The sequence below is a fragment of the Neophocaena asiaeorientalis genome, unplaced genomic scaffold (genome assembly GCF_003031525.2).
Source record: "Neophocaena asiaeorientalis asiaeorientalis breed wild unplaced genomic scaffold, Neophocaena_asiaeorientalis_V1.1 scaffold280, whole genome shotgun sequence".
In the NCBI taxonomy this organism is placed as follows: Eukaryota; Metazoa; Chordata; class Mammalia; order Artiodactyla; family Phocoenidae; genus Neophocaena; species Neophocaena asiaeorientalis.
The window spans coordinates 2934256-2949445 of NW_020185321.1; the positions used below are offsets into that span (position 1 = coordinate 2934256).

At 44.1% G+C, this 15190-nt stretch overlaps 1 protein-coding gene across 2 annotated transcripts in view; it reads left to right on the top strand.

Moving 5' to 3' along the window:
* The first annotated feature begins 453 nt into the window (after window positions 1–453).
* Window positions 454–15190, top strand: part of TDRD12 (tudor domain containing 12) — a 74391-nt gene continuing 59654 nt past the window's right edge. For both annotated transcript variants that reach the window (XM_024734089.1, XM_024734088.1), the window contains exons 1-4: window positions 454–537; window positions 6964–7100; window positions 8632–8751; window positions 13767–13822. In XM_024734089.1, coding sequence (XP_024589857.1) covers window positions 469–537; window positions 6964–7100; window positions 8632–8751; window positions 13767–13822 — 382 coding nt within the window. In that variant the 5' untranslated portion in view covers window positions 454–468. The remainder of the gene's footprint in view (window positions 538–6963; window positions 7101–8631; window positions 8752–13766; window positions 13823–15190) is intronic.

Genomic DNA, 15190 nt, shown 5'->3' on the forward strand with positions numbered 1-15190 from the left:
ACCTTGCATTTGTCTTTTATTATGGATATTTTCAAAGTACAGATCAAGGGCATTGATCTCTGTTTGCTTTTTCAGTCAGCACATGATTCTAAATTCCATATTATTGGTTACGTGCTTTAGAGTTTTATCTTTGCGTCTTCTATCGTTTTTCCGAGTTTTATTGAAGTGTAATTGACACATGACATTATATAAGTTTGAGGTATACAAGGTGATAGTTTGAGGGTCTTTTATCTTCTATCTGACCATTTAAGACAGAAGTACTTGTCAAGAATTTGTTAGAGCACTTAAATTTGAAAGAGTTACTGTGATTCTAAGGTTTATTATTTTATGGTTCCACTTTTAAATCATGCATTGTTTTGTCTTTTAAAAATTTTACAGATCGAAGATCCAGGTTGCTTCTGGGTTATTATAAAAGGATGTAGTCCCTTTTTAGATCATGAAGTTGAGTATCAAAAACTAAATAGTGCCATGAATGACTTCTATAATAACATGTGTCAAGATACAGAAATAAAACCACTAATGTTGGAAGAAGGGCAGGTATGTATCTAAATGTGCTTTAAACAACATGTCTTGAAATACTACTCAAGATGTAGACTGTTTTAGCAACTAAGATGATAAAAACTTTTATAGAGTATTTTAACTGCTTACGATCATTGCCCTGTGTTAGGTTCTTTCGGTTGCATAAGAGTCGGGCTCTTCATGGAAAGTGGCAGTTGTTGTATCAGGTTCACATGGGGCCACAGGAGGTGGAGTGTCATCTAAATTCAGGTATAGAGCCATCGTCTTGGGGCTGGGAACCAGAGGATCATTCTAGATCCATCACAGGGACCTTAGCAGAGGGAGCATGGGGGTTTCCAGTCTAGGGCCAGTGCCTCGCTTTTGGTTGCTTGTGACTTTGACCAACTTGTGGTGTTTTATTTTCCTTACTCTACATTGTGGCCCCTCCTTCCTTTCCTGCACCCTCAGCTCTGTGCCCATTGTCTGCTTCTCTCTGCAGGTTAGTCATTTCTCAGAAGAATTTGAATTTTTTTTTTTTTTTTGCAGTATGCGGGCCTCTCACTGTTGTGGCTTCTTCCGTTGCGGAGCACAGGCTCCGGAGGCACAGGCCCAGCGCCCATGCTTCACTAGCTTAGCCGCTCCGCGGCATGTGGGATCTTCCTGGACCGGGGCATGAACCCGTGTCCCCTGCATCGGCAGGTGGACTCTCAACCACTGCTCCACCAGGGAAGCCCAAGAATTTGAATTTTTATAACAGTGTGATAGAAAAAGATTTATAAACTATGAGAAAAATTAGAAATAATTTGAATTCCTCAGCCCACCCTAAATAATCATTAATAACATTATTTTTTCCATGCCATTTACTTTTTTTTTTTAAATTAATTTGTTTTATTTTTGGCTGCGTTGGGTCTTCGTTCCTGCGTGCGGGCTTTCTCTAGTTGTGGTGAGTGGTGGCTACTCTTCGTTGCAGAGCACGGGCTTTAGGCGTTCGGGCTTCAGTAGTTGTGGCATGTGGGCTCAGTAGTTATGGCTTGCAGGCTCTAGAGTGCAGGTTCAGTAGTTGTGGCGCACAGGCTTAGTTGCTCTGCAGCGTGTGGGATCTTCCTAGACCAGGGATCGAACCTATGTCCCCTGCATTGGCAGGTGGATTCTTAACCACTGTGCCACCAGGGAAGTCTGCCGTTTACGTGTTGAAGAAACGAAACCAGGTCAGTTGTCCTTTTAAAGTGTTCCACGTTCTGTATAGCCTAGGTGCTTCCTTGTGGTGGTGGTGAACTTTTCCCTTCATCCCCTATATTTTGTGCAGACTGATAAATATAAAGCTTTGATTACATTTATAGTCACGTGTTTTCCCCAAGAATGACTGGTGCTGTGAGGTTCCTCTTGTATTGAATTGGGAGAGAATCTCACTTTCGGTGATGCTGAGGTTGACCGCTGCATTCAGATGGCGGCAGCCTAAGTGCCCCCTGTGGTTCCCGTCGGCTAGTAATGCTATCCAGTGACCACCACCACCCAAACCAGCTCTTTCATTTATGCTTGCAAAATGGTCATTTTCACATTGCTTCTGCATTCATGAGCTGGAATTCTTCCATAGAGAACCTTCCCTCATCTGTTAGAACGGTTTGGCTTCCTGAAGTAATACTGGAAAGGTGGAAAAATTGCTTGATTCTTTCCCTTATCAGTTTTCCTGTGCCTAGTTATCTACATTTACGTCTAGAGGTTTGTTTTGTTTTTCTCTCCTTGTTATTTTTAAGTACTATATTGATCTCATGGCTTTTAATGTATTCATCAGTTGTAATCATTTTTCTTGATGCTTTATCTCTTTACTGGCTAGTAGAAGCCCTAGTATACCACCTTTTCAAAGTCGACTGACTGTGTGAATTGTTAGCTGCAGGGTTCTTTGACTTAAGCATGAAACAGAAATACCCTCCATCCTTTGGCACAGCTTCTCTTGAATTATTTGAGTCTTGAATTATGTGAGGCTCTCAAGAACACATCCCTTGCAGAACAGCTGCCCTATGTTTTCCAACTTCAGTTCCCGAGGGCAGGGATCTCCACCGTCCCACTTCTTCCCTGTTGGGCACAGCTGTCCCTGCTGAGCCACTTTATAAGCCTGTGGTCAGCATATGGTTTGCCTGTCTGTGGCCTGTCAGTCCCATGGGACAGTCAGGATGCCGAGCACTGTCACTCTAGCAGGGCGGTTTCCCTAAAAGGGGGCTGCAGGTATTTATTCAGTCATTCACTGAGTAGCTTTTGAAGACATAGTACATACCAAGCACTGTTCTAGGTGCTGGGAAAATGGCAGTAAACAAAAAGACAAAAATCCCCTTCATCATGGCGCTGATGTCCAGCTGTGGCTGATAGCAAACAAATGTTAGAGGGTGGTAAACAGGCATGGGAGGCAGAACCGGGAAGATGAGCCTGGGGTTGTGATTCTGTGTTGTCCTGGCACACGACTGACAATTATTTGTAAGTTTTGTTTTCTGATTTAAGAAGGTAAAGCAATGCATTTTCCTTATTTCACTTTCTAAAAATTCTCCTTCGTTAAGGAGTTAAAGTGATTGTAGTAAGAAAACCAGTGAAATAGAATTCAGGTGCCCTGTGTTCTAGTTTTCCCAACAAGCAGTGTTTAGCTTGGGGTGATCCAGCCTCCTTGCATCTTTAAGGAAAAAGGTATGAGATGATGTTGAAAGTACCTTTTAGTTCTCTCATTATTGAGGACAGATTTTTAATTTAATTTAATTAAAAAAATTTTTATTGTAGTATGGTTGATTTACAATGTTATGTTAGTTGTAAGTGTACAACAAAGTGAATCTGTTATACATACATCCACTCGTTTTTAGATTCTTTTCCCATATAGGCCATTACAGAGTATTGAGTAGAGTTCTCTGTGCTATACAGTAGGTCCTTATTAGTTATCTATTTTATATATAGTAGTGGTTATGTTAATCCCAGTCTTCCAACTTATCCCTCCACGCCCCCCCCCACTTACTCCCTGGTAACCACAAGTTTATTTTCTACGTCTATAACTCTATTACTGTTTTGTAGATAAGTACATTGGTATTCTTTTTTTGGATTCCGCATAAAAGCGATATCATGTGATATTTGTCTTTCTCTGTCTGATTTACTTCACTCAGTATGACAATCTCTAGGTCCATCCATGTTGCTGCAAATGGCGTTATTTCATTCTTTTTTACGGCTGAGTAATATTACATTGTGTATATATACCACATTTTCTTTATCCATTCCTCTGTCAGTGGACATTTAGGTTGCTTCCACGTCCTGGCTATTGTAAATAGTACTGCAGGGAACATTGGGGTGCATGTATCTTTTCGAAATATGGTTTTCTCTGGATATATGCCCAGGGATTGCTGGATCATATGGTGGTTATATTTTTAGTTTTTTAAGGAACCTCCATACTGTTCTCCATAGTGGCTGTACCAGTTTACATTCCCACCAACAGTGTAGGAGGGTTGCCTTTTCTCCACACCCTCTCCAGCATTTATTGTTCGTAGATTTTTTGATGATGGCCATTCTTACCAGTGTGAGGTGGTACTTCATTGCAGTTTTGATTTGCATTTCTCTAGTAATTAGTGATGTTGAGCATCTTTTCATGTGCTTTTTAACTGTCTATATGTCTTCTTTGGAGAGATGTCTATTTAAGTCTTCTGACCCACTTTTTATTGGGTTGGTGGTTTTTTTTTTTGATATTGAGCTGCATGAGCTGTTTTGTATATTTTGGAGATTAATCCTTTGTCAGTTGCTTCATTTGCAAATATTGGGTTGGCCAAAAGGTTCATTCATTTTTTTCCTAAGATGGCTCTAATAGTGCTTAGTTGTCTTTAACTTCATTCAAAACAATTTTGTTAGACTGTGTTGTGACAGCTGGCATATCAGCGTGCATTGAAAAAAAAAAAATCAAAGTTGGTGAATTTTTGTGTAGCCATTTTAATATTGAAGATGGAAGAAAAACAACATTTTCAGCATATTATGCTTTATTATTTCAAGAAAGGTAAAAATGCAACTGAAACGCAAAAAAAGATTTGTGCAGTGCATGGAGAAGGTGCTGTGACTGATCGAATGTGTCAAAAGTGGTTTGCGAAGTTTCGTGCTGGAGATTTCTCACTGGATGATGCTCCACGGTTGGGTAGACCAGGTGAAGTTGATAGCGATCAAATCGAGACGTGGATTGAGAACAATAACGTCATACCACGTGGGCATAGCCGACGCACTCAAAATATTCAGCTCAGGTGCTGAAAATCATTTGCACCAGCTTGGTTATGTTAATCGCTTTGATGTTTGGGTTCCACGTAAGTTAAGTGAAAATACAACCTTCTTGACTGTATTTCCATATCCATTCTCTACTGAAATGTATTGAAAATGTTCCGTTTTTTAAACAAATTGTGATAGGCGATGAAAAGTGGATACTGCATAATAATGTGGAACGGAAGAGATTGTGGGGCAAGCGAAATGAACCACCACCAACCACACCAAAGGCCGGTCTTCATCCAAAGAAGGTGATGCTGTGTATGTGGTGGGATTGGAAGGGAGTCCTCTATTATGAGCTACTGCCGGAAATCCAAATGATTAATTCCAACAAGTCCTGCTCCCAATTAGACCAACTGAAAGCAGCACTGCACAAAAAGCATCCAGAATTAGTCAACAGAAAACGCCTAATCTTCCATCAGGATAACGCAAAGACAACATGTTTCTTTCATGACCAGGCAAAAACTGTTACAGCTTGGCTGGGAAGTTCTGGTTCATCTGCCGTATGCACCAGACACTGCACCTCCAGATTTCCATTTATTTAGGTCTTTACAAAATTCTCTTAATGGAAAAATGTTCAATTCCCTGGACGACTGTAAAAGGCACCTGGAACAGTTCTTTGCTCAGAAAGATAAAAAGTTTGGGGAAGGTGGAATTATGAAGTTGCCTGAAAAATCACAAAAGGTAGTGGAACAAAAGAGTGAATACGTTGTTCAATAAAGTTCTTGCTGAAAATGAAAAATGTATCTCTTATTTTTACTTAAAAACTGAAGGAACTTCTTGGCCAGCCCAATATTTTTCTCCCATTCTGAGGGTTGTCTTTTTGTTTTGTTTATGGTTTCCTTTGCTGTGCAAAAGCTTTTAAGTTTAATTAGGTCTCATTTGTTTATTTTTGTTTTTATTTTCATTACTCTAGGGGGTGCCTTGAAAAAGACCTTGCTGTTATTTATGTCAGAGAGTGTTCTGCCTATGTTTTCCTCTAAGAGTTTTATAGTATCCTGCTTTACATTTAGGCCTTAAAGCCATTTTGAGTTTTTTTTTGTGAATGGTGTTAGGGAGTGTTCTAATTTCACCCTTTTACATGTAGCTGTCTAGTTTTCCCAACACCACTTTTTTTTTTTTTTTTAAACATCTTTATTGGGGTACAATTGCTTCACAATGGTGTGTTAGCCTCTGCTCTACAACAAAGTGAATCAGCCATACACACACACATGCTCCCATATATCCTCCCTCCTGCGTCCCCCTCCCTCCCACTCTCCCCCTCCCACCCTTCCAGGCTGTCACAAAACACCGAGCTAATATCCCTGTGCCTTGCGGCTGCTTCCCCCCAGCTATCTACCTTACTACGTTTGTTAGTGTGTATATGTCCATGACTCTCTCTCGCCCTGTCAAAACTCACCCTTCCCCCTCCCCATATCCTCAAGTCCGTTCTCCAGTAGGTCTGCGTCTTTATTCCTGTCTTACCCCTAAAACACCACTTATTGAAAAGACTGTCTTTTCTCCATTGTATAGTCTTGCCTCCTTTGTCAAAGATCAGATGACCATAGGTGTGTGGGTTTGTTTCTGGACTTTCTATCCTGTTCCATTGATATATATTTCTGTGTTTGTGCCAGTACCAATACTGTTTTGATTACTGTGGCTTTGTAGTATAATCTGAAGTCAGGGAGCCTGATTCTTCCATCTCCATTTTTCTTTCTCAAAATTGCTTTGGCGGGCTTCCCTGGTGGCGCAGTGGTTGAGAGTCTGCCTGCCGATGCAGGGGACACGGGTTCGTGCCCTGGTCCGGGAAGATCCCATGTGCCGTAGAGCGGCTAGGCCCGTGAGCCATGGCCACTGAGCCTGCACGTCTGGTTCCTGTGCTCCGCAACGGGAGAGGCCACAACAGTGAGAGGCCCGCGTACCCCAAAAAAAAAAAAAAAAAAAATTGCTTTGGCTATTCATGGTCTTTTGTGTTTCCATACAAATTGTAAATTTTTTTGTTCTGATTCTGAAAAATGCCATTGGTAATTTGATAGGGATTGCGTTGAATCTGTAGATTGCTTTGGGCAGTATAGTCATTTTCACAGTATTGACTCTTCCAATCCAAGAACGTGGTGTATCTCTCCATCTGTGTCATTTTTGATTTCTTTCATTAGTATCTTACAGTTTTCTGAGTATGACTAGAGATTTTAACACCGAAGTTTTCTTTTTATTTTGTAGGTTTGTGTGGTTTATTGTCAGGAACTGAAGTGCTGGTGCAGGGCTGTTATTAAGTCAATAGTGTCTTCAGCAGACCATTACCTCACAGAGTGTTTCCTTGTGGATTTTGCCAAGTATGTTCCAGTGAAATCCGAAAAGTATGTATGTATGTATTTATCTTGCCTCATGCTCTTTAGGGGACAAACGTCTGTTTTCAAGGAGAATGTCAATTTTCGAAGTAAGGGGCGAGAGCTTCAAGATGGGAAGACTTGCAGGTTCCAGTTTTATAAGCAGTGAACGTAAGAGCAGGTGCTCGGGGTGAGAATTCAGCAGGCGGCTCCGGCCCTCCTTCTGCCTTCCGTCCTAGAAAGTGCAGGCGCTCTCTGTCAGCCGCTCTCCTGGCCTGGCCTGGCATGTCCCCTGAGTTTGCTTAGGTGACGGAATGGGTGCTTCGGGAGGCCTGGCTACCTGGAGGCGGAGAGAAACTCTTCTTGTCGCCACAGAAGGGATGGTTTGCTGGCACAGCCTTAGACTGCTGAGAGCAGAGCGTGCGTCCCTCGTCCTGCTTAGCAGAGTGAGGGTGTGACTGTCACAGAAGACAGGAGGCCGTTCAGAGTGACCCTCGACTCCAGGACCACACACCATGGTTCCCTAGAAGACACTTGTCAGCAAGTTGGTCTTGGTGTTTGTGGTAATTTTTCTCATGGTTTCCTATCCCAGAGTCAGAGGGTATCAGTTTAATAAATAATAAATAGTAGACATGAGGACCCTTCTTCCAAAAGGGAAAGAGTGGTCCCAGCTGCAGGGGAGGTGGGTGCCCTGATGGGGAGTCTGTGTCAGGGGGCCGCTCCCACAGCAGGGCTGGCAGGTCTTCATGGAAAAGGAGGTGCCTTTCTAGCTTGTGGTCCTGCACCCATGTAACCATAGTGGCTATTAAAGTTAACATCGTATTTAACGGTTTGGAGAGATTTCCTCTTAGTATTTGGAGTTTTAAGTTTAGTTTGTTTTGGGCAAGAGAATCGTATGATTAGAGCGGGGCGGCCCGGAGGGGCGGTTAGTGCAGCCGCCTTTTCTAAGCGGTCCGAGACCGAGGTGGCCAGGCTGCCCACACACGGCCCCTGAGAACCTGTTGATGTCGAAACCATATGTTCAAGTGCTCTGTCGTTTGCCTGAAGGAGAATGGAGATAAAAATGCCGAACAGCTTATGAAACCTCAGCCCGTCAGCTCTTTTGTGCAAAGTTGACAAATACTCATTCTTAAAACATCTGCTTATTTACAGAAGCTTCAAGATAATTCTGGTCGTGTATTGAAATTGCTATTTTAAAATCTTAAATAGAATTTGCTTCCAGGTTTGTTCGTTATTACCCAGTGTTTCTCAGTCTAAGGAGACAGTGTTTTTCTAATGCCTCCCTTTTTGACACCAAAGATAACCGAGTATCTTTTATGTACTATATGTATATCTGTGCTTTATACATAAAAAAGTAAGATTTTTCTCAGGCCCCAAGAACCAGTTTTCACCTTGCCCGGCAGATGGCTCCAAGCACTTGCTGCTCTTGGTGGCTGTAATAGAAACAGAAGTAGTCAGGTTTTGTTTCATGTTAAGTATTTTAATTATGTAGGTGTACTTTAAAGAAATATGTTATATATAATTTTTTTAATTATGGAACTCTTTCTCTTTCACTGTTAAGCATCCGAGTTGCAGTAGAAACTTTTATGCAGCTTCCCTACAGAGCAAAAAAATTCAGACTGTACTGCACAAAGCCTGTCACATTGCACATTGACTTCTGTGAAGACAGCGCTGAGATTGTGTAAGTACAGCTTCTAACATATGCTGAATCATTAGTAAAAGTCTTAAATTGAGTGTATGATGTTTATGTGAAATCAGACCCTCTTGAGAAGTGCTAAGCCATTTCAAAGGTCTCTTTGTCCTTCAGGAGGTGTTTTCTGAGTCACTGTGTCAAACCTGGCCATGTAGCCCCATCTCCAGAGGCTGTGTTGTGAGGGGGTTAGAGTATGGTCTGAGCTCTGTGCTATTTGGCTTCTTAACTTACGAAAAGGGATAAATTAAGTGTAAAGAGAAACATTTATACATCGGATCATGGAGCATTAAAAAAAAAGTCCATGACATCCTTCTCCAGCCCCATTTCCTCCCTCCCTCCCTCCTGGGAGGCTTCCGTGACCTGTTCAGGCTCTGAACTTGCAGACCTTTTTCAGTGCTTTTATACATATTCACATGCATGGAGCTTTTAATGAAAATTAGAACACACTGTCTTATTGGCAAATTTAACTTAAGAATGTATTGAGTTGGCCAAAAAGTGCCTTTGGTTTTTAAGTAAAAATAAAGGACACATTTTTCATTTTCACGAAGAGCTTTATTGAACAACATATTTACCCTTTTGTTCCACTACCTTCTGCCATTTTTCAGGCAACTTTATAATTCCATCTTCCCAAAACTTTTATCTTTTTGGGCAAAGAGCTGTTCCAGGTGCCTTTTACAGTCATCCAAGGAATTGAAATTTTGTCCATTAAGAGAATTTTGTAAAGACCTAAATAAATGGAAACCCGAAGGTGCAGTGTCTGGTGTGTATGGCGGATGAATCAGAACTTCCCAGCCAAGCTGTAACAGTTTTTGCCTGGTCATGAAAGAAACATGCAGTCTTTGTGTTATCCTGATGGAAGATTATGCATTTGGGACACTTCCCTAGTGGCACAGTGGTTAAGAATCCGCCTGCCGGTGCAGCAGACACAGGTTCGATCCCTGGTCCAGGAAGATCCCACATGCTGCGGAGGAACTAAGCCCATGTGCCACAGCTACTGAGCCTGCGAGCCACAGCTGCTGAGCCCACATGCCACAACTACTGAAGCCGGCACAGCTAGAGCCCCATGGTCTGCAACAAGAGAAGCCACCGCAATGAGAAGCCCACACACCGCAATGAAGAGTAGCCCCCTCTCGCCAGAACTAGAGAAAGCCCGCGCGCAGCAATGAAGACCCAGTGCAGCCAAAAATAAACATAAATAAAACTAAAAAAAAAAAGTGGAAGCCAAATGTTTAAAAAAAAATAGAGAATCGTATGCAGAAGTATGGTCAAGAAGGTGTTTTTTGCTTAACTTATGTGGAACCCAAACATCAAAGCGATTAACATAACCAAGCTGGTGCAAATGATTTTCAGCACTTGAGTTGAATATTTTGAGTGTGTCGGCTATCTCCCACGTGGTATAACATTGATTGTTCTCAATTACTGTCTCGATTTGATCGCCATCAACTTCACCTGGTCTGCCCGACCATGGAGCATCGTCCGGTGAGAAATCTCCAGCACGAAACTTCGCAAACCACTTTTGACACATTCGATCAGTCACAGCACCTTCTCCATGCGCTGCACAAATCTTTTTTTGCGTTTCAGTTGCACTTTTACCTTTCTTGAAATAATAAAGCATAATATGCCAAAAATGTTGCTTTTTCTGCCATCTCCAATATTAAAATGGCTGCACAAAAATTCACCAAAAATTTTTGATTTTTTTTTTTTAATGCACGCTGATATGCCAGCTGTCACAATACAATCTAACAAAATTGTTTCGAATGAAGTTAAACACAATTAAGTGCTACTAGAGCCATCTTATGGAAAAAAAGAACAAACCTTTTGGCCAACCCAGTATTTTGAAGTTCTTTGCCAATACATGTATTCCCTTCTACTTTCAGTCGTTTTCCTGGGTGAATACAATTGGCATACTTGCTGTCTTTAACCACTCCTCTCTTGATAGCCAGCTAGATTGTTACCAAACCACTTTGCACTGTACATTCTCATAAGAATATAGGTAAATCAAAATGAGATATATAGGTGTAGAAATGTATACATGCATGCATGCACATGTGTACACATGTATCGTACACACACACACACACACACACACACCCCTGTCTAGTAATTTGACCACATTGCCAGTGTTTGTACAGGATGGGTCCCTGCACTGGGCAGTGCTGTGTCAGGGTTATGACTGTGATCTTTGCTGTCTTGAATGAGCACTACCTGAGGTCCTGGGGGTAGCCCCATCCTCCCCCTCCAACACTGTGGCTTTGTGGGAGAAGAAGCTATGGGAAGCAGCACAATTTTTTTTTTTTTTTTTTTTTGGCGGTACACGGGCCTCTCACTGTTGTGGCCTCTCCCGTTGCGGGGCACAGGCTCCGGACGCGCAGGCTCAGCGGCCATGGCTCACGGGCCCAGCCGCTCCGCGGCCTGTGGGATCTTCCCGGACCGGGGCACGAACCCGTGTCCCCTGCATCGGCAGGCAGACTCTCAACCACTGCGCCACCAGTGAAGCCCAAAGCAGCACAATTTTGATTCAACTTGCACGTCCCAGTGATGTTGCATTCTAAGGTCTCTCTGAACTTGGAAGCTGCCTCTCTTATGGATGCTTTTGTGGGATCTGTGGAGACCCTCCCATCTCCACTCCCCCAGCCCTCATCACCTGTAGCTCCCTTGGGATGATGAATGCATCACTCTTGTGGCTGCCTCGGAATCCACACTGATAAGCCAGCTGGTCTCTGCTGAGGCCGCTGTTCCACCAGGCTGCCCAGCGACGCCCGCCCCCTTCCTGTCCCTCTTGCAGAGCAGCCAGCCCTCCGTGCCCAGCTCTTTCTCAGAGGCAGACCCCTGTCTTTCTCATGCCCCCTCTGCATTACCCCCTTCCCAACGCCACCACAGTGCTCCCCAGGGGCTTTCCCAGCCTTGGACACACCCAACCCTAGGAGACCCTCAGTGTAGGCGAAGAAGGGCTTCAGGTAAGTGATCTCACTGGGTTTTGATCACCTTCTTTGATGTTGCTGGTTTTGTGTTTGCGCCTCATCTAGAATGTCTTTCTTAACATGTGTATTACAGTTTTTGTTAAATTTCCCTTCAAAAGGACTAGCAGTCTATACTCCCATCATTGGGGTGTAGAAAGTGCTGCTTTCCCCACACAACGTAGAATATCATCAGGCTTTTTTGCTTGTTTGCTGGACAACAATGGTATTTTGTCTTAAGTTGTATTTTTCTGACTTGTAAAGTTGGGTATCTCTTCACGTAGTTAGTGTGTGTGTGTGTGTGTGTGTGTGCGCGCGCGCGCGCGCGTGCCGTGTTGAGAGAGACACACACATACACAGACACACAGACTAATTGATTCACCTGTGACAGACTTGTTGATTTACTTGTTCATAGACTAGATTGATTTTTCTCTTGGGCCTTTTCCTTATCAGGAATCTACTACATTTTGTTAAAAAACAAAAAGCTTGTTAGGTAATTTTTTGTATAGTGAGGTTTTAAAACCACTATATTCGTTTGTTTGTTTGTTTGTTTATACCTCCCTTCGGAAACCCTTTGTGATTCTCTTGAAGTAACGTGCTTAGTATCTTAGTAAAAATAAAAATAACAGGGCTGAGTGCTTTATGTACATTACCTCATTTGATCTTTGAAACAACCCTTGGAGGATGGTGATGGCATCTCTGATAAAACCAGTGGAGAAACATAAACCATATCACTCTAACCTTACTTTATTTTATTTTTGTTCCATGCTTCTAAATATTGGTTTTTCATGATCTTCCGCTGCCTATGGCTCCTCCTGCGATTTTCTTTCCAAAGCATAGTATGACTCTGACTCCAGTTTGGGAGTGTGTGTATGTAGCAGCCTAACCTGACATAGCATCAGATCCCACAGGTTAAGGGCTCCACCCTACAAGACCTCCCCCTGCCCCCGCCCCTGCAACTTCAGATGCCAATTTCAAGTCTGGGTTGTCACCTGTGCTTCTGACTGGGATGGCTATAAATGAGAGGTTCCCTTCTTGGGTTTGATTAATTTGCTCACAGAACTCAGAGAAACATTTTACTTACTAGATTACCAGTTTATTATAAAAGATATAACTCAGGAGCAGCCAGATGGAAGAGATGCGCAGGGCAAGGTGGGGAGAGGCGCTTCCTTCCCTCTCCAGGCACACCTGTCCCCCGCATCTCCACGTGTTCACCAGCGCAGAAGCTCCCAGCCTAGGCCCTTTTTGGTGTTTATGGAGGCTTCATTACCTAGCCATGATTGATTAAATCTTTGGCCATTGGCAATTGATTCAACCTCCAGCCCCTTTCTCCTCCCTGGAGGTCAGGGTGGTGGGACTGAAAGTTCCAACCCTCTAATCACAAGGTTGGTTCCCCTGGCAACCAGCCCCCATTTTTAAGTTACCTTGGTGCTTTCCACTCGTCACCTTGTCACTCTCATCACTGAACTCGGTGCCAGAAACAGGGACAATGACAAAATATATATTTCTTATCATAAATCACAGTATCACACACAGGAAAGGACGAGATGATAGGGAGAAGTGGGACACAGTGAAAGGGGTACCACGAGACAGTAGTGGCTGCGTTTCCCACAGCCACTTTCAGAATGTTGGTTTAACCAACACGTGTGGGGCCCTCGCTCTGTGCCAGCCTGTGCTGAGCAGTCCTAACTCAGGGTCCCTGTCCTGGGAAGCGAGCGTTCTGGCTGGGAGATGGGTGTCGCAGGTAATGGGACGATGGTGTTGGGACAGGTGATGCCGTGGAGGTGGGCACAGTAGCTTAGGAAGCCCCAGAAAGGGGCCCATTCTCAGCGAGTCTCTGCACTGGCACAGGCGGGCATGGAAGAGAAGTCTGCTGCGGGGTGCAGCTGGGATCATCACCCCCAGGCCAGAGCCGGACTCCCCGTTACCTGCATCATATGTTCAACGTGTAATATCAGAGACATCCAGTGTATAATTTACTACATGACGTTAGCGTACTGGCCTCAGCTTTTTATGTAATGAAGTTGCCTCTTTTCTCTGTTCCAGACCTGCCAAGAAGTGGGACAGTGCAGCTATTCGGTACTTTCAGAACATCCTAAAAGGTGAGGCACGTGCATGATCGCTGCCACCTGCTCTGAACTGACGCCTTCTGTCGATGAGAGGGTTTGAGATGTGCGTGCTTAGCTGTCTGACCCCCTTTGTGGGGTTCATAAGTGACCTGGAGCTTCTTCCACCCCAAGTGTCACAGTGACCCTGCACCCCTGGAATTTTGGGGGTGGATGTGGGCATCAGTAATTGACAGGTGAAATCAGGAAGGAGCTATGTGGATGAGGACCCTTACACAAGAATGCCTGTCTCTTAGTTGGCATAGAAGCTGCAGCGCTGCAAAGTAAATTTACGTGCATTTCTTCGAACCAACAGTTGATGAAAAGCCTAACTTTCTTTTAGCGGGCAAGGGGTCGTAAATGGATACTTTGTGATCACCGTCATTGCTAATGCAGATGTGCAGGATGTCTCAGCGCCTCTTTCGTGTGCTCTTTTTATTTTATATCCTTGGCTGTAAGACAGACTCTCATTTGAGACATCTGTCCTAACCCGGGGCCGTCTGAGCCAAACAACTGTGCCCAACTCCAGGGCTGTTGTGAGGAGTAGTGAGTTTGCATTGCCTGGGGTGCTGGCCCCTCTCCTCCACTGCCCCACTGTCCTGGTAAAGGAGCGACCAGAGGCGTTGCACCTGGGAGAAATGGGAGGGGCGCTTCTGGTTCTGTAGCTTGGGCCCTTGTGAGCCCACAGGGGGCCCTGGAGACACGGGTTTGGAGGAGGCAGAGTGCTTGGGTCGAATACCGTCCTGCTACGTCCGCATAGCCTCCTCACCTGTAAAATGATAACAGTGCTTACCCCAAAGTGTTGTGGTAAGAGTGAAGTGAAGTACGTTTGTAAAGGATGGAGCAGAGTGCCTGTTGGTGCCCATACATGGAGCTGCTCTTCGGGGCATTTGGAGGGGTGGAATGGACTCAGGTAAAAGACCGTGACTGGGCACGTGGGTTTGGGAGTCACTGGAAAAGAAGAGAGGGCCCAGAACTGTGCTCGAGGTGCTGTCACAGGGTGGCAGGAGGAGGATGGCGGGCTGAGGGGGACAGAGGACACATGGCTGACTTTGTGCCGGGAGAGCCCGCACCTTGCCTTGCCCAGTGCCAGACCCCTTCTGCGGGAGGAAGCTGTTGAATATTGTGGCACTGGGTAATCGTGATTGGTTAGCAGAGATTAATAGGTGAGAAATAGTCATAGTTGTTTAAAGCATACTTTTAAATTTTTGTTGGCCTCACGGTGTGGCATGTGGGATCTTAGTTCCCTGACCAGGGATTGAACCCGCACCCCCTGCAGTGGAAACGTGGAGTCCTAACCGCTGGACCACCAGGGAAGTCCCTCAAGCATACTTTTAATATCAGCTACTTTGTGTTTTGATGTAT